The 17,956-nt window shown below is 56.6% G+C and overlaps 2 protein-coding genes across 3 annotated transcripts; both read right to left on the bottom strand.

Moving 5' to 3' along the window:
* Positions 1-2,076: 2,076 nt before the first annotated feature.
* Positions 2,077-5,712, bottom strand: LOC105994166 (formyl peptide receptor 2-like). Its single transcript, XM_013027595.1, has 2 exons — positions 4,905-5,712; positions 2,077-2,207 (listed from the first exon to the last, which is right to left on the bottom strand). Exons 1-2 carry the CDS (start codon positions 5,710-5,712, stop codon positions 2,077-2,079), a joined length of 939 nt encoding a protein of 312 aa, XP_012883049.1.
* A 6,442-nt stretch (positions 5,713-12,154) lies between these two features.
* On the bottom strand, positions 12,155-14,567 carry Clec11a (C-type lectin domain family 11, member A). Of its 2 annotated transcripts, none has more exons than XM_013027707.1 (4): positions 14,263-14,567; positions 13,925-14,114; positions 13,526-13,717; positions 12,155-13,083 (listed from the first exon to the last, which is right to left on the bottom strand). In XM_013027707.1, exons 1-4 carry the CDS (start codon positions 14,407-14,409, stop codon positions 12,638-12,640), a joined length of 975 nt encoding a protein of 324 aa, XP_012883161.1. In that variant the 5' UTR covers positions 14,410-14,567; the 3' UTR covers positions 12,155-12,637. The 2 variants fall into 2 exon arrangements, with proteins under 2 accessions (XP_012883161.1, XP_012883162.1); XM_013027708.1 differs by having other exon boundaries at positions 13,925-14,105.
* Positions 14,568-17,956: the final 3,389 nt, after the last annotated feature.

Genomic DNA, 17,956 nt, shown 5'->3' with positions numbered 1-17,956 from the left:
GTCCGCACAGCTCAGACGCTGAGCTCAGCCGCAGTCTGCCACCACCTCACCTGCTCATTAGCCTCTGCCTGGGCCCCCCTCGAGCCAGCGCAGGCCCCAGCATGCCCCCCGCACCGCCCGGGGCCTCCCCGCAGACCGAGCTTAACCCATTTCATCTCCACCAAGCCCGAGCAGCTGTTGACACCTGCCACCATCGCCGGCGTCTGCCTTGTTCTCCTTTTATTTGATTTTCTATTTTTTAGGGCTTTGGGGTTTGAATTCAGGACTTTGCACTTGCTTGCCAGGTGCTTTACCACTTGAGCCTTGCCTCTGTCCCTTCTCAGTTTGGTTATTTTTTGAGATGGGAGCTCACTCGGGGCCTGTCAAACACCCAGACTGCGATCTGTCGGTTCTAGGCTTCCTGTCGTAGAGGTATAGCTGGAATGATGTAAATATGCCACTTGGCCCAGCTATAGGTAGAAAGGCGAGTCTTACATCTGCCAAGGCTGGCCTCAAACCACAATTCTCCCATTCCCAGCCTCCCAATCACAAGTCACTGGCAGTATCCTCTGATCATATCCTCCCTCTCCTAGATCCCTTTCAGCTGTCACTTGAGCCACACCTCCAGCTCAGCGTTTTACTGTTTGTGTGTGTGAGCATGTGCGTGCGTGCACAATTACCAACATTTTTTGTTTGTTTGTTTTTGGGTCCGGTCATGGGGCCTAAACTCTGGGCCTGGGCACTGTCCCTCAGCTCTTCAGCTCAAGGCTAGCGCTCTACCACTTGAGCCACAGCGCCACTTCTGATTTTTTTCTTTTTTGCTTATGTGGTACTGAGGAATCGAACGCAGGACCTCATGCATGCAAGGCAAGCACTATACCACTGAGCCACCTTCCCAGCCCCAATTACCAAAATTTGAACTCAAGTTCTCTCCCTCTTTTTGTGGGGGCTTGAATTTGGGGGGGGACTGGGTGCTGTCCCTGAGTTTTCTTGCTCAAGGCTGGTGCAGTACAGCTGGTGTTGTACCACTTAAGCCAAAGCTCCATTTGTGACTTTTTGGCTATTAATTAGAAATGAGTCTCATGGACTTTCCTGCCCAATCTGACTTCAAACCATGATCCTCAGCTCTCAGCCTCCTGAGTAGCTGGAATTACAGGTGTGAGCTACGGGCACCCTGAGGGTCTCTTGTTCAACTTTTTCACTCATGGCTGCTGCTTTACTATTTGAACCCTATCTCTAGACCTGCTTTTTTGCTGGTTATTTTAGGGAGACCAGACTGACTCTGAACCATGACCCTCCAGAGCTCAGCTTCCTGAGTAACTAGGGTGGCAGGTGTCTGGCTTTCCAGGTGTTTTCTGATTCTGTTACCTAGTCCCATCTATCCTGCCTCATACCCAGAATGCTCTTCTCTGGTCTCCATGGCCACCATTCTGGTTTCCCCGACAACCCCCTCTTGGTTCCAGTGGCTTCTTCCCTCTCTGGCTCAGAGGCCTGGGAAGGGAGACAGAGGTCAAGGAGTGTGTGGCTTGAAGGAGTAGATGGCCATGAACTTCCAGGAAGTGAGCGGAGGGGAGAGGAGGGAGGGGAGGGGGAGCAGGGCTGGGGAGGGCAGGGAAGGGTGCTGACCTCTCAACTCCTCCCCAGAATGTGACTCTGGCCATGGCAGTGTTGACCATCATCGCCTCCATCTACTTCTTCAACAAGGTGAGGGAGGGGAGGGCAGTTGGGCCCAGTCTGCCCCCCTCCGTCTTCTGCCCCCTCACCTTTCTCTGTTTCTGTGGCTCTTCTTCCTCAGGCCCAGCAGTGAAGACACCCCAGCTCCCCAGCCCTGGAGCAGGATCCCCACCCGTCTGACCATGCCCTCGGCCTCTGAGACCAAATAAACGCAACGCCACAGCATGCCTGGCTCCGTCTCTCTGAGGGAGGGGCTGCATCCTTGGATGAGGGGGGCGGGAGGAGGGCTGGGGCCTGGACCCCTGGATCTGAAAGGGGAGGGTAATTAGGGAAGCTCCTCAGGCCTGATGGGTAGAGTCTTGCAGGAATGCAGGCCAGGAGGAAGGGAGAAGCCAGGCGTCCACCGAGCCTCAGCCGCCTGCCTTACTCTTCACCCGCTACCTGGGTCTGAACCTTCCTGTTCCCGTTAGAGCTGCACATCTTTCCCTGGCAGCCCTGGAAAGTCACAGATTGTGTGACAGCTGTCACTATTTCTGGTGTCAACACCTCTTTTACTTGGGGGAAGGGGAAGAAACTGGGGTTTGAACACAGGGCATCGCTCGCTAGGCAAGTGCTCTACCATGTGAGCCTTGTCCCCGGCCCTTTGTGCTTTAGTTTTTCTGAGGGTCTCTCACACAAGGCCTGGATCCTCCTGCCTCCTCCCACTGGAACTACAGGTGCATGCCACCACACCCAACTTTTCCACTCCCCGCCCCCCCAGTTTTTAAAAAGAATTTTAGCAAACTCCTGTTCAACTTTTGACATTCCTCTAGACAGAGAAATATCCAGAACCTCCAAAGACAGTCTGCTGACAGTTTGTTTTATTTCCTGTGAACAGTCCCTTTCATTACTTCCCCTTTCCACTCCCTGAGCTCATCCTGGGAATGCATTGACGAAGTCACCCCAGCCTTTTCTTGAGGTTCACCTACTTTCTCTGAAAAGGAGCAATTTCATCTTAACCCAATTATGTGATCACATGGATCCTGAATGGACTGCATGCTGGTTTTACAGAGAAAGGACTAGAAACCCCCAATTACAAACAGATCTGTTATTCTTAGCACAACTTCAGCTTAGCGCAGTCTGGTTTGATTGGATCCTGTATTGAAGAGTCCTGGGTGTGGTTCCACAAGTCACCACACGAGGGCGGAGTCGGACCATTTTCCCAGGCCCATGCGGTCCCAGCTGTGGTTGACCTCAGCCCAAGGAACTTGATTTCCACAAAACCACAGTGCAGCTTCTAAGTCCTGGGGGGATCCAGCGGCTTCCTCTTACCTTCCCAGCGTGGGCTTGCCTGTCAGGGTTTCCTTTTTTTTTTTTCCTTTTTTTTCTTTTTTTTCGGGTCCGGTTATGGGACCTGAACTCTGGGCCTGGGCACTGTCCCTCAGCTCTTCAGCTCAAGGCTAGCGCTCTACCACTTGAGCCACAGCGCCACTTCCGGCTTTTTTCTTTTTGCTTATGTGGTGCTGAGGAATCGAACCCAGGGCCTCATGCATGCAAGGCAAGTGCTCTACCACTGAGCCACCTTCCCAGCCCCCCCTTTTTTTAATGAGTAAACTGGACTTGGGGATGCTGTAACATGACTGTACAGTACATTGAGGTTGAAAACTACCCTCAGAGACCCTAATGTACAGCCAAGGTTAAGAGAGCACTCCAATGCCTTTTCCGAAGAGAGGTTTAGTACAGTGGCTCACTCCTGTAATTCCAGCTACTCAGGAGGCAGAGATTAGGACTGAGGCTCTAGGATCAACCTGGGCACAAAGTTACAGAGGCCACCATCTCCATAAACAAGCAAGGGAGGGCCCTTGCCTAGAATCCCAGCTGTAAGGCAGAGATAAGACAATATAGATCGGCCCAGGCCAGTCCTGCCAGACAAGAACCCCAAAACATATAGAAAAAAAGTAAGGCCAGGCACTGGTGGCTCATACCTGGAATCCTAACTAATCAGGAGGCTGAGATCTGAGGATTATGATTCAAAGCCAGCCCTGGCAGGAAAGTCCATGGTGGAGCCACCAGAAAACCGGGAGTGGCACTGTGGCTCAATTGGTGGAGTGCTCACCTTGAGCTGAAGAGCTGAGGGACAGCGCCCAGGCCCAGAGTTCAAGTCCCATGACCGACAAAAGAAAAAAAAGTGTCAAACTAGCAAGTGTGAGGCTCTGCATTGGAAATCCCACGCCACCAAAAAGGAAAAGAAAAAGGAGATGGATTTTCCCCAATCACATAAAAGATTCAGGACATAAAATAAAAATTAGCCAGCTTTAAAATGAAGAAAGGCAAATGTAGTTTCTTGGGCCAGGGACAGACAGAAGGGACCTGTGGATTTCCAACCTTGACAAGACACAGCCAATTGTGGTGCATGACTGTAACCCAGCTACTCAGAGGCCGGGAGTTGAGGGGGGGGGGCGTGGTGAAAGAGGGGATCAGTTCTGATTGACAAGCAGCAGGACTCCTCTCCTCTGTAGCTCCAGAATGGCCTAATACAAGCAGGAATCACGGGGACCCTGGTCCCATCGGCCCGGTCCTGGGCCATGGCTGCCCTCCTAGCTTCCCATCCAGATCCAGACCTCTCACCATGTTCTTCTGTCTGTCCACCTCTGTCGCTCCCCCCGCCCTCCCCCCACTACTTCTCCTCTAGAGCTCCAGTTCTGTTTCTGCACCCTGGCCTAGCCTGCTTCACACCTGGGCCCTGCCTCAACTTCCGTCTGCAGCCAAGACCCTGTGACTCCTCGACAGACAGACAGGCAGCCTGAGGGACGGGTTCTCGCTGAGTTACCTCTCCCGGCTTCCTCTCTCTAGATCTCTTCTTCCCCCTCTCTGGGACCCCGTCCCCTCTCTTCTGTTCCTCTCTTCCTCTCTGGATCTGTTGCAGTCGGCCTTTCTGTCTCTCTTCTCTGGACCCCACTCAGCCTGTCTGGCTGTGTTCAACCCAGCCCTACATGCTTTGGAGATCGAGGAGATGGGGACCCCCCCCACCCTACTGTGTCCTCAGGTTCCCACTGGATGGCTCAGCCTCCAAGCCCAGGCCTGGGCACTCTCTACCTCCTCCCCACACCCGGCACCTTGGCAGGACCCCAGAACCTGGCACAGCCTTCTCCTGAAGGCCTGGCCCCCACACACACAGAGCAGAGGGTGGAGCCAGCTGCTGGCCCCTGCGAGGCTGAACCCCAGGGGTCTGAGCAGCACCCAGACCTCCCCCAAGTCCAGCCCAGCCTCACGTGCCCCCAACAACTTGAGCAAAAGCAACAGGTGGAAAGGGAGCCAGCAAAGGAAGAGCATGGCCGCGGTGGCCCAAGGCAGCCCCAGCAGTGGGGGGCGCCCAGTCAGCCGGGCCAGCTGCAGCTGGGCCCCCAAGAGGCTGCGAGAGAAAGCCATGACCCCCAGGGGCACCCCAAACCCGAATGCCAGCTGGTCTAACACAGGGCTCCAGGCCCCGAAGCCCTGGCCATGGCTGGAGACTTCTACAGCCGGAGTCCCGTTAGAAGGGACAGCCAGGCTGGCCTGGTCCCTCCTGGCTTGCAGGGCCGGCCCCCCCAGACCCAGCAGAAAGATCCAGAATCCGCCAGCCCAGAAAACCATCTGCCGAGCTGTGTGGTGGCCCAGGGCCCAGGCAGGCTGGCACAGCGAGGTATAGCTGTCGGCAGCCCCCCGGGCCAGCAGGCGGCCGCTGGCCCAGCAGGTGAAGAAGGACAGGCTGGGGTCCGCACGGCAGAAGGCGCCACCCAGCGGCCAGCAGGAGCGCGTGCAGGTGAGGCTCAGGGGCAGGAGTGCCGTGAAGGTGAAGTCAACGGTGACTTGGTGGCCAAACCAGGCGGTGGACAAATGGCGCGGCAGGAGGGGCCCAGCGGCCCGGGCCAGCAGGCCATGGCTGGCCACCTCCAGGACATAGGAGGTGACCATCACCAGGGAGTAGAGAAGGACCAGGGCGGCCCAGGGCGGGCCCAGTACTGCAGGGGGTGCCGGCAGCCAAGGCTCCGAAGGGTTCTCCATGGGCCAGACGAGGCTGTGGGGACCCAGAGCCTCCATGTTAGTCACCCCAGTTCTTCCCCCCAAATCTCCATCCTATACCCCAAGAGCAACTCCACCAGCCACCCAGCCACGGCTGACTTCCCCCCCTCTTCACCCCTTGGCCTTCCTGGTCTCCTGGGCCTTAAATTCACTTCCTGGTCACTGTCTCATATATTTTTCTACTCAAAGCTGGTACTCTACCACTTGAGCCATAACCCCACTTTCTGACTTTTTGAAGATAAGCGTCTCATGGCCTTTCCTGCCCAGGCAGGCTGGCTTCAAACCACAATCCTCCAATCTCAGCTTCCCGAGTAGCTAGGATGACAGGCCTGAGCACCAACACGCAACCTTCCTATCCTGCCTGACAACCTCACCCCCATCCAGCCAGCACAGCTAGGGCTTCCCCCCATTCCCCAGCCTCCCTGCTTCCAGCCTGTAGCCGACCTCTGACCCTCTTTGCTCCCCAGTGCCTTTGGACAAAGTCCCAGCCCCTCAGCCTCCCGCCAAACCCCAACCACACACACACTCCAGGAACCAGCTCCTGCCCCATGGGCCTGTTAGCTCCTGATATGAGAAACCCAGTATCCTCAAGTTCAAGGCCTGAGAGCTGCCAGGGAGCTGACCTTCAAGACAGCCTGCCCTTCATGTGGGGAAACTGAGGCCCAGAGGAAAAAATCAAATCCCATAGCAAGGCAGATGAACTCATCATATTCAGAGGCCTGGCTTGTCAACGGGGCTCTGCTGTCTGTGAACCTCAGTTCACCCTCCCCCAGTCCCCTCATGTCTCACCTCACCAGAAGTGGGAGTCAGAAGCCCTCCAGGTGTCTGAGCAGAAGTAAGAACTGGAAGTAGCTCACCAATAGACAGAAGAGGAAGTAGAAGCTGGGGTCTGCCTGAAAACCAGAGACTGTTAAGTGCTGTCTGGGCCTGGGCCTCAGTTTCCTCCTTCTTGAATGGAGGCTCTGGCCTGCTCCCCAGGGCACCCCAGGGTAAGAAGCCCCTCAGCCTGGCATTTGCAGCGTTTCTTCTTGTAGCTCTACCCACCTCACCAACCTGCCAGCTCCCACTTCCCTTCCTCCTTTCCCCCCCCCCTTCTCCTCCTCTTCCTCCTCCTTTTCAGTTCCTGGAGTAAACCACACACCTTCACAAGTGCACCCAAATGTGCATACACCAGCATTTGTCCTGTCTCTTCGCCCTGGTACCCATTGTTTTGTCCCATTGATGCACACAACAAACTCTTATTCATCCTTCAAACTCCAATCAGGTGTCATCTCCTCTGGAATCCCTGACCTGTCCACCATTCACCCCATCAAGGGGGCTGAGAATTACCTTCTTCATATGCAGGATCTGGAGCATGGGTTGGACTCATGCTAAGCCTCATGCATCCTGGGTTCTCTGCCCATCCAGAGCTCTGCTCAAGGGCCACCTCTTCCAAGAAGGCTCTCCGTGGTCCTCTTCCTCCTTTTCCCGGTTCTGGTGATGATGCATTGTTCTTAATTTCTGCATTGCCTGATCACCCCAAATGCTTTACATGGGCCCCTCTATGAGAGCTTCATCCACCAGCTGGGTGCCAGTGGCTCATGCGTGTAATCCCAGCCACTCAGGGCACTAAGGTCTGAGGATTGTGGCTCGAAGCCAGCCCAGGCAGGAAAGTCCATGTGAGTCTTATCCTCAACTAGAACTTGTAAGATAATGAATTTGTCTGGTGTAAAGCCCCCAGATTCCTGGCGATTTGTTAGAACAACAGGAAGTGGGTGCACCCATTTTATGGACTGGCACATAGAGTCTGGGGGGGGTGTCTCATAGTCAGCTGATTGTTGGTTGTGCCTCTGGGGTGAGGAGGAGGCAGGGAGTTAGGGACAGTCTGCAGGAGGGACGCTCCCAACCCAGGCTGGCCAAAGAGGAGGCTGTGGTGTGAGGGGCAGGGCTGGCGGTGGAAAAGAAAGGGTACAGGGAGAGGAAGTGGGTGCAGGCCCGGCTAGACCTTGTCCTGGGGCTAATGTGGGCCTCCAAGTAGCCCAGACGTGGAGTGGAGGAGGGAAAGCGAGGGACCGGAGGCCGGGCCTGGATTTGGGTTTCTGTCAGCTTTTCCCAGCCCTGTCCTTCGCCTGTGCACCCCATCCCCCCCCCACCCCCCTGCATACCTCCGGGTTGTGGCTGGGGACTTCCTGGGTCCTAAGTTCGAATCCGGTCTCGGCAGCCCATCCTGGCTCCAATGAGTGAAGTTCCCATCCCGGGGAGCAGAGCCTACAACCTGCGGGGCGGGGCTGCAGGTGTCAGGAGGTGAAGTCTCCCGACAGCTATTTCCCGACATCTGATGACAGAGTGTCTCCTGCGGCAGGGAACATCTCAAACCAGGCCACGCCGGGGGCGCCGCCTCCCCTCCCTCTTCGCCTGGGAGAAACAGAGGTAGTGATTAAGATGGCATAATTACCTCCCTCCCTCCCGCCCGCCCGCCTGGGAGGCAAATCCTGCCGTGGGGCTGCTCCCCTGGCTGTCTCGCTCTCTACTCCCAGCGCTCAGCGCCAGCAGGGTCGCCTCTTACTATGAGCTCCGCGCCCCACAGCCTGCGCTGTCGGACCCGCCCTGGGGCGTTGGCTCCGCCTCTCAATCTAGCTCCTCCCCCTGGAACCTTAGCTTCTACAGTTTGCCCTGCCCTTAAGTGTTAGTCCCTCCCCTGAGGCTTTCAGCTCCTCCCCCAAGATGTAGCCCCACCCCTAAGTGTTAGTCCCTCCCCTGAGGCTTCAGCTCCTCCCCCAAGAAGTAGCCCCACCCCTGTTAGTCCCTCCCCTGAGGCTTTCAGCTCCTCCCCCAAGATGTAGCCCCACCCCTAACTGTTAGTCCCTCCCCTGAGGCTTCAGCTCCTCCCCCAAGAAGTAGCCCCACCCCTAAGTGTTAGTCCCTCCCCTGAGGCTTCAGCTCCTCCCCCAAGAGGTAGCCCCACCCCTAAGTGTTAGTCCCTCCCCTGAGGCTTCAGCTCCTCCCCCAAGAAGTAGCCCCACCCCTAAGTGTTAGTCCCTCCCCTGAGGCTTCAGCTCCTCCCCCAAGAGGTAGCCCCACCCCTAAGTGTTAGTCCCTCCCCTGAGGCTTCAGCTCCTCCTCCAAGGGGTAGCCCCGACCCCAAGCGTTAGTCCTTCCACTGAAACATCATCTCCTACCCCAAGATGTTCGCCCTTCCTCTGTTAGTCCCTCCCCTGAGGCTTCAGCTCCTTCCCCCCAAGATATTAGACCCGCCCCTAAATGTTAGCTCCTCCCTCACGTTGTTAGCCCTGCCCCTAAACGTTAGCCCCTCCCTGCGATATTAGCCGCGCCCCCAGATGTCAGTTCCTCCCCTGCGTGTCAGCCCCTCCTCTGGAATGTTAAATTGCCCCACTCCCCCAGAATGAGTGTACCTCCCACTGGTTTGTCGGTCTTTCCAATCCCGATTCTTCGCGTGACTGCCGTTTACCTTGAAAGGTGCTCTATGTAATTGAATAGATTCATGGAGTCAGACCAGTCAAATCTTGACTCCACCACTTGCTTGCTGGGTGACCTCATAAAAGTCACTTCACCTCTCTGGGCCTCGAGTGTCCTCGTCTGTGCAAGGGACAGGATCGCAGTGCCGTCCTCCCGGGCTGAGCGCTGGTCTCAGGGGTCCAGACAGGATCAATGGAGGAGCGCCTTGCTTTGGGCTTAGAACCCAACCAAAGACCGCGGCCTCCCGCGGGAGAAGCTTGCAGTGCTGGGAAAACCGCAGGATGTCAGAAGGCGTAGCCGCATTCATTAAGAAATCAATGCGGATGAACCCCTCCCGGGATCCCACTCCATCCAGTCCGCGTTGGCGAAGCGCTGGGAAGCCGCCCGGAGGAGGGCGAGCAGGTGTGCAGCCATGCGCTGCGACACGCGGCCCGCCCTGGGCCCGCGCGGTGGCCCGGCAGGAAGCCAGCCTGCCAGGTGGCACCGCCATCAGAGCAGGCACCCGGCGGAGGAGCCTCGCCCACACCAACAGCCAGCCTCACAGACATCACACATCCTTCTGTGGGAGGTTGCGGGAGGGGAACTGAGGCACGGAGAGTGGCTCAAACAACGCCGTGAACCATTAAGTAACCTGAGTAAAAAGTTCTCGTGTGCCTCTACGATTCGTATTTGTGCAGGTATTCTGTATATTTGAAATTATCTCCAAATAAAAAGATTTTCTTTTGTTTTTGCCAGTCCTGGGGCTTGAACTCGGCCTGGGCACTGTCCCTGAGCTACTCGTGCTCAAGGATAGCGCTTTACCACTTGAGCTACAGCACCACTTCCAGGTTTTTCTGTGTGTGTGGTGCTGAGGAATTGAACACAAGGCTTCATGCATGCTAGGCAAGCACCCTACCATTAAGCCACCTTCCCAGCCCAGATTTGTATTTTTTAAAGTTTGGGCGGACCAGTGCCTAGCACACATTTTTCAAGTACAGGAAGAAATTTCATATTATAATTCAATACATAATTCAGTCACTCAAAATTTGAGAAACATTTCTTTTTTTTTCTTAAGTCTCAGACTGGGACTGGAACCTGGAACTAGGTGCTTTCACTCATTGGCTGGTGCTCTAGTTAACTGAGCCATGCCTCCAATGCTGAGAAGCATTTCTTACCAATTTCTATGCCCACTGAGATTTCATATGAATGTATTTCATTTAAAAATAGCTATGAAGGGGGCTGGGAAGGTGGCTCAGTGGTATAGTGCTTGCCTTGCATGCATGAGGCCCTGGGTTCGATTCCTCAGCACCACATAAACAAAAAGAAAAAAGCCGGAAGTGGCGCTGTGGCTCAAGTGGTAGAGCGTTAGCCTTAAGCTGAAGAGCTGAAGGACAGCGCCCAGGCCCATAGTTCAGGCCCCATGACCGGACCCCAAACAATTTTTTTAATTAAAAAAAAAATAAAAAAAATAGCTATGAAAGGGCTGGGAAGGTGGTTCAGTGGTACAGTTGCTTGCCTTGCATGCATGAGGCCCTGGGTTCGACTCCTCAGAAAAAGCTGGAAGTGGCGCTGTGGCTCAAGTGGTAGAGCGCTCGCCTTGAACTGAAGAGCTGAGGGACAGTGCCCAGGCGCAGAGTTCAGACAAAAAATAAATAAATAAAAATTAAAACAAAAGACAAAACAAAACTATGAAGCCGGGCACCAGTGGCTCACACCTGTCATCCTAGCTACTCAGGAGGCTGAGATCTGAGGATCATGGTTCAAAGCCAGGCCGGGCAGGAAAGTTCTTGGGACTCTGATCTTCAATTAACCACCAGAAAACTGGAAGGGCGCTGTGGCTCAAGTGGTACAGTGCTAGCCTTGGGCTAAAGAGCTGAGGGACAGCGCCCAGGCCCAGGACAGACAAAAAAAAATAGTTACAATCTGCACACAGATCATAACTGTGTTCTGAAAAACTTACTGGGAAGTCAGGTGCATTAACCTGTGTGGCTTCTGAGGTCCTACGCTTGGGGCTCGGAGCCGGACTACATTTCCCAAAATGCTCGTGGGCGAGGCCAAGGGATGGGAAGAGAACTATGAGCTCTGATTGGAGACAGCATAGTTCTGACATTATCGGGGGCATGGCCCTTAAGATTGCTGGGAAATGTAGGCGAACACCACGAGGAAAGAGAGAGGTGGGACTTACAAAACACTCTCCCTGGCTGCTGGGAAATGACAATCTGCCTCCTGGTCCTCCTGGGATTTGTAGTTCAGAAAATGGGTCTTTCCCCTCCGCCCCCCAAAGACCCTTCAGAGAATTAGGAGGGCCAGCCTGGTGGAGGGGGTGGGTTTCTCAGTAGGTGACCACAGTTAGAAATTAACCCCTAATGCTACAAATACCCGGGTTCGCTGGATGCATAAACAGCTCTCGTAAATGGGTTCTCTGCTTCTTGCCTCTGCCTTCTTTTTGTGCCCACAACTCTGTCCCTTAGCTGGTATGGGTGGTCCTGGCCCAAACAAGAAGACAGAGACTTATACATATAAGGATCTCAGAACCCCAGACCCTGTGGGGTGTCCAAAGCCGGTTCCTGACCCAGGCCTGGAAGGCCAGGGAGGAAAAGAGCTGATCCTACTCAGGCCCCACAACAAAATGCCACACGCTGTCTCCATTCCATCAGTTCCCTTGTGCCCAGTGACCCTAAATACACCAAGTTGGTGCTACCCAGTCTTGCCTACTATAAGGACAAGGAGTGTTCCCCAGCTGGCAGAGCAGCACCAGTTTGAGAGGTGCCAGTGGTTTTGAACACCAAAGGAGGCCCCTAGAGCAATGTCACAGTCCCTCTGATAGAAGCAGTCCTGCCCACATGTGCAGTCCTGTCGTATTTCCCTCTCTCCCTCTCCCTCTCTGTACTAGATTTTAAGCTCAAGGCCTTGTGCTTGCTGTAGACAGGCACTCTACCACTTGAGCCAGGTCCCCAAACCTTTTTTGCTTTGTTTTTTTAGTAGAGGCTTGGTGTTTGTTGTTGCTGTTGTTTTGCTCAGGCTCTGGCCTGGGACAGTGAATCTCCTAGTTATGCTTCCTGAGTAGCTGGGATGACAGACGTATACCATGTCTCCAGTTTTTATTGACTGAGATGCGGCCTTGAGAGCGGTTTGCCCAGGTTGGCCTTTGACCTTCCCAATTACTCCCTCCCAAGTAGCTAAGATTACAGGTTTAAGCCTCCACATCTGGCTCCGTTCTATGACTCCAGAGAGAGTAAGGGTAAGGGTAAGATTAAAGGCACTCCCCCTTTAGGGGATGGCAGGGTGTCTCCTTCCCTCCTTCCCAGATCAGATGGAGTGTGGGTGTGGCAGAGGGAGGGAAGGGGCAGAGACTTTATATCTCCATTACTGAACTCCAGGGGAGTCCTGCTCCCCCTCCCCGACCCCCCCCGCCCTCCACGTGCGCCTGGCCAGCCGAGGTGGGGGACACTTGGGGGCCCAGGGAGAGAGGGGAGTGGGGTGGAGCACAAGGGCGGGAACCGGCCCGCTAGAAGGGGAACTCGCAGACGAAGTAGAGGCGCCGATCGCAGTCGTGATCCCACCAGGACCCGTCGTCCGAGGCCTGGGCCACGCAGTTCTCCAGCACGCCGCCGTTAGGTTGGTCGGGACTGAGCGGGTGCGGAGCGGCGCTGGGCCGGGCGCCCGGCTCGGGGCTGGGTGCACGGTGCCAAGCGAAGAAGGACACGCGCTGGCCGTTCTCGAAGAGGTAGAGACCTTCGGCGCGCCGGTCGTGCACGCCCAGCCACACCGGCCAGTTGTAAGGCGCGAGCGCAGCGCGCAGGTACCGCGCCAACGCGTCCATCTGCTGGCGGTCCGCCGGCTGCGCCAAGCTTCCGCCCCGAGCTGCGCACCGCGCCTGCGCCGCCGGCTGCGTCTCGAAGTCACGCGAGAGAAAGAAGCACTTGTGGCCCAGGCGCAGCCCCTTCAGGCAGCCTGCGGGCAGGGCGGGGAGGGAAGAGGGCGTGACCAGAGTGTTCATAGGCGGGCGGAGAAAGGGGGCGTGTTCATAGTGGTGGTGGGAGGGGCGAGGGCCTGGGCTAGAGGGCAGCGAGGAGGCTGGGTCAGAACTACAGCAACCAATGAGGGGGAGCCAGGGGCTCCGGGGCGTGGTCAGAGTGTGGGCGTGGTCATCCGTTGGGGGCGGGACTTCAGGGCAAGGACGGTGGGGGCGTGGTGCAATTCAAGTAGGGCCGGGTTGGCTTCTTGGAAGAAGCGTCTCTCCCTCTGCCCAACCCAGTCATTCTGGCCCCAGATCTGCCAACACATTCTAATTTTCTGGGGACTCTTTTGCTTCCATGACTTCCTCATGTCCCCATGGCTCCCCCACCTGGCCCGGACCCCCCGACCTTCGTCACCACGCGGGGCGCGAACTCACCCTCCAAGCGGCCGTGCTCGCGCTCGGCGCGGGCCTGCGCTTCTTGCAGGGTTTCCACGGTGTCCCGGGTGTTGCCAGTCGTCTCCCGCAGCTGCCGCAGCCCCTGGGTCAACTCGACCACGCGGGTGTCCAGCGCATGCAGACGGACGTGCAGCTGATGCAGGCCTGCGTCCAGGCCCGCCAGGCGGCCCACTGAGGACGGACGGACAGGGTGCTCACAGGAGGGGGTTCTGGCGGGCGCCACCGGGGATGGGGTGCTACGGGGCCCTAGGACTCCGGAGGTCAGGAGTGAGGGAAGGAAAGGGGTTCTGGAACTTCCGAAAGTGGCCTCTTGGGAGGTCACACCCTTGGTCTGTAAGCAATTGAAAGACCACCCGGCTTCTGCTTTTGGTTACTCACGGATATAAGTGATGGTGTCCTCAGGGGTAGGAGAGGGGCTGGAGCTGGGGGTGGGGGGAGCCTGTGTTGCTTCCTCCTCTTCTTCATCCCCTTGATCCTCCTCTGTCACCTCAGTACCTTGGCCTTCCGCAGTTGAGGCAGGATTCTCCTCCCTCCTCCTATCCGGCAACCCCAGGGCCTCCTGTAAATGCTGGGCCAAGCAGCAGCCATCAGTCCCGTCTCTCCTCCCCACTCCCCACCCCCCTCCATGGCCTGCTTCCCATTCTGTCAAATCCTCATTTCCCAAACTCTGGGATGTCCTCACCCCCAAGCCCAGGGGGTTCCCTTCCACCACTCACCTTCAGCATCAAGGCTTCCCGCTCCCGCTCCTCCTCCAAGGCTCCTCCCCAGCCTCCTTCCCACTCCCTCGCAGCTCCTCGAGCCCCATGGCCAAAGCCCAAGAGCTGGAGGACCACCAAGGCCCCGAAGAACCAGTATGCCTGCATCAGGACCTTGGCACCCAAGGTCAGAGGTGTTGGATGTCAGGGCTGAGGCTGGGTTCCCTGAAGACTGCACCCTTGTCGTGGGTGCCAATTGCTAGCCCCAGATCCCCACTTATCCCAGTTGCTTTCTGGTGCCTCTCCTCTCTTCTGATCCCAGAGGGCCTGTCTTCTTGGCTTCTTGGTGTGTGTGTGTCTCCCCGCCCTTCTTGGCTCCCCTGAGGCCCTGCCTTTGTGGCCGGAAACCTCCAACGTTCCAAAGCCAAGATCCCGCCTTGCCCCCCCAACCCCCCTTCAACTTTCCAGAGCTGGCTTCTGCAGGGTTCTTTCCTTCTGCCTGGCCAAGAGCTCAGCAAATCAGGAATAGAACCTTGCTCTCCAAAGGATCCTGGGGACAGCAGGCCTCAGACCTTTTTAGGAACCCCTCAGGACAAAGGGGTTGAGGTGGGGTGATGGGACCTTCACCCGCACAACCCTCCTTCCTCTCTCTCTTGGCCATTCCTGAGGAGGGGGCAGACTTCAGGAGCTGCGAAGGTTGTTATTACCCAGTGGCCACCATCTTCCACAAACCATTCACAGGCTCCAGGGTACTCCCTCCCTGCCTCCTGTCCACCCACATGGGCCATCCCCACCCAGCCCTTATCCAGTGAGAAAATAAAGTATATGTGCATATCTGTGGGAACACAGATATATATACTTACATATATATATATATGTGTGTGTGTGTGTGAGTGTGTGTGTGTGTGTGTCAGTGGCTCATGCCTAGAATCCTAGCTACTCAGGAGGTTGAGATCTGAGGATCCTGGTTCCAAGCCAGCTCGGGCAGGAAAGTCCATGAGACATCTCCAATGAATCACCAAAACGCTGCACGTAGAGGTGTAGTTCAAATGGTAGAACATCATCCTTGAGTGAAAAAGCTAAGGGACAGTGCCTAGGCCCAGAGTTCAAACCCCAGTACCAACACACACACACACACACACACACACACACACACACACACACACGCTCCACTACAGTGCAGCAGATAAGCTCCCAGGATGCAGGGCTGTGCAGAGGGGGGATGGGGGGGTACCAGGGGGTGCAGTGAGCTGTCAGAGAAAATTTCTGTAGGAGATAGAGCAGAAAGACATGGGGCTGGGTACAGAGAGAGCTCTAAACCATCCAGGAGCTGCTTCCTCCCAGCCTGGACCACTGCAGTCCCCTCCTCCCTGCCCTCCTCCTCCTCCTTCCTCGGAGCCCCTCCAATCCCGGCTGCCTGCTTGCCGCAGCCAGAGCAATCCTTCCAAACCATAAATCAAATCACATCATTCCCACTCCCCTACCTTCCCATCAGAAGCAGGAGGAGAGCCAAACCCGGACACAGCCCTCAGCCCAGCCTGCTGCCTAGGGGCTGGGGAAAAGAGGAACCCTTTGTAGCTGTGTGACCTCATCACCCCTACTCCCCATGTCCCCCCACTTCCATGGTACCGCTCAGGCTGCAGCCTCCCTGCTCCTCCCTACCCCAGAGCTTTTGCATTCTCTTTCCTTCTAGAAGCCTCTCTCCCCAGCTGCTCATCTCTAAGAGGCCTTCCCTAATCACCTTTAGCTAAAAAAGCTTCTGGTATACAAGCTGTTTTTATTTGAAGTGCCCCCCTTTTATCTTCCAGGTATCATTGGGACTGACAAGATCTGCTTGTGGCTTTATGTCTATCTCTTGCCAACGAAAGCAGAGATTTGCGCAGTGCCCTACCCATGAAGCAGGAGATCAGACCCTTCCCTGCACATAGTAGGTGCTCGCTCAAGCTGTGAGTCTGGCCATAGCCTTTCCAAGTGTGGTAATGGCTTGGTCAGAGGCCTGGAGGTCTGTTCGCACCTGCATTCCCCATTTGGAGGCTGCAGTGAGGATGGAGATGATGGGCAAGCCCCTTGGGGCTGGGGAAGCAGGAGGCCATACTTGGCACACTCCATGCCAGGCCCGTGAGTCACACAGGGCTTTCCCAACTTTGGCCTGGCCACTTGTGCCAGCCAGCACCAAGCATATTAGCCAGGCTGCAAAGGGCCAGCTCTTGAAAGAAGGAAATTGAGCCTCAGACTGGGGGGCACAGCCCTTTTTGGAGGTCACCAGTGTGCAGGTAGCCAGCCCAGGCTCTGGCTCCCAGCATGGGAAAGGGGTCTGTCCTGGGATATCTGCCCTGGGGTGTCTGGGAGCCCCAAATGGACCTTGGAAATCAATGCATTCGACCTTGTCTTCCAAGAAAGCACAGTGCCCGGTGGAGGCCTGTGTGACCTTGGGCGGGGTGTGCTCTGCCTCAGAGCTTGGACCTCTCAGGTGCCTGCCTGGGCCCACTGGGCTTTCACTCCCGGCTGCGGTCCTCCCTAGGTCATGTGCAAGGCTGCAACATCCTTGCAAACTGTAGAGGGGTGCGCAACCTCACAGCTGGTGCCAACACACAGCTGTTTTCCAGAGCCCAGCTGCTCCCCACCTGGGTGGATGGGGGTGCATCTACAAGGGCCTCTCCCAAACCCAGGCACCTGCTCCTTTGCTCAGGCATTGTAGGGTGCTGCAGAGAGCCTGCAGCTGGGGGGTTGGGAACCCCACAGGTTGCCCAGAAACCCAGAACTGCCTTCTCAAGGTGCCTGTGCAACCTTTAGTGTTTTTGTCCTCTCTGTCTCTTGAGCCACAGCTGCACTTCTGGCTTTTTGGTAGTTCATGGGATACAAGAGTCTTGTGGATTTTACTGCTTGGGCTGGTTTAGAACCATGATCCTCAAATCTCAGCTTCCTGAGTAGCTGGGATTACAGGCGGTAGCCACTGGCACCCAGCTGTGTGAGCTCTGTGGAGATGGTTGGGCACAGATGCCTGTGCATGCCAGGGGCATACAATGAAGAGAGAGGGGAGCCTGCTGTCTCTAAGCCTCTGCGATTTCTACAACTGGGTGACTTGGGGCAAGTTCTCTGTGCCTCAGTTTCTCCCTCGGGAACACAGAGATGGCCAACATTCTACCACATAGAAGCCATACTCGCTCCTACCCAGGAGGGGAGCTAGGATGAGAGCTGGGCTGCTGGGCAGGTGTGGGGTGCCGGGTGAGGTGTGCGTGGTGGCAGCCCCATCTCCCTGACACGCGCCTAGCCTTCTGCTCTGTGAGGGCCGGGCACACAGGCATGCACAGCCCAGGTGGGTGGTGGCCAAGCCTGGCGCCACGTTGCTGCGTGTGCTGGCTGGTGCAGGAGGGCTGAGCGCACGTGTAGCTGGGCGCGTTTGTGGCGGTGTACCCTGGGGGGCACTGGCAGGCAGGGCAGCCATGCCCCGGAGACAAGGCACATCTGCGGGCTCTGCTCCTGTCTGGGGGGACCCTGAGCCTGGCTCAGGTGGGTCCATGTGCGCCGGGCCCTGGGCTGAGGTGGCCTTCGAGGGGAGGGGAGGAGAAGAGAGGGGGGGAGGAGAGGGCCCCCCTCCCCGGCCCCCACAATGGGGGAGCCCCCGGGAAGGGGCGGTCCTGAGGTGAGTGAGGACCCCCGGTGCTGGGGTGGGGGCGGGGCGGGGGCGGGGCGGGGCGGAGCGGGTGGGGCCGAG

This window comes from Dipodomys ordii, unplaced genomic scaffold (genome assembly GCF_000151885.1).
Source record: "Dipodomys ordii isolate 6190 unplaced genomic scaffold, Dord_2.0 Scaffold105, whole genome shotgun sequence".
Classification (NCBI taxonomy): Eukaryota; Metazoa; Chordata; class Mammalia; order Rodentia; family Heteromyidae; genus Dipodomys; species Dipodomys ordii.
The sequence above is the reverse complement of the archived record's forward strand: the minus strand, read 5'-3'. Positions and strand labels throughout refer to the sequence as shown.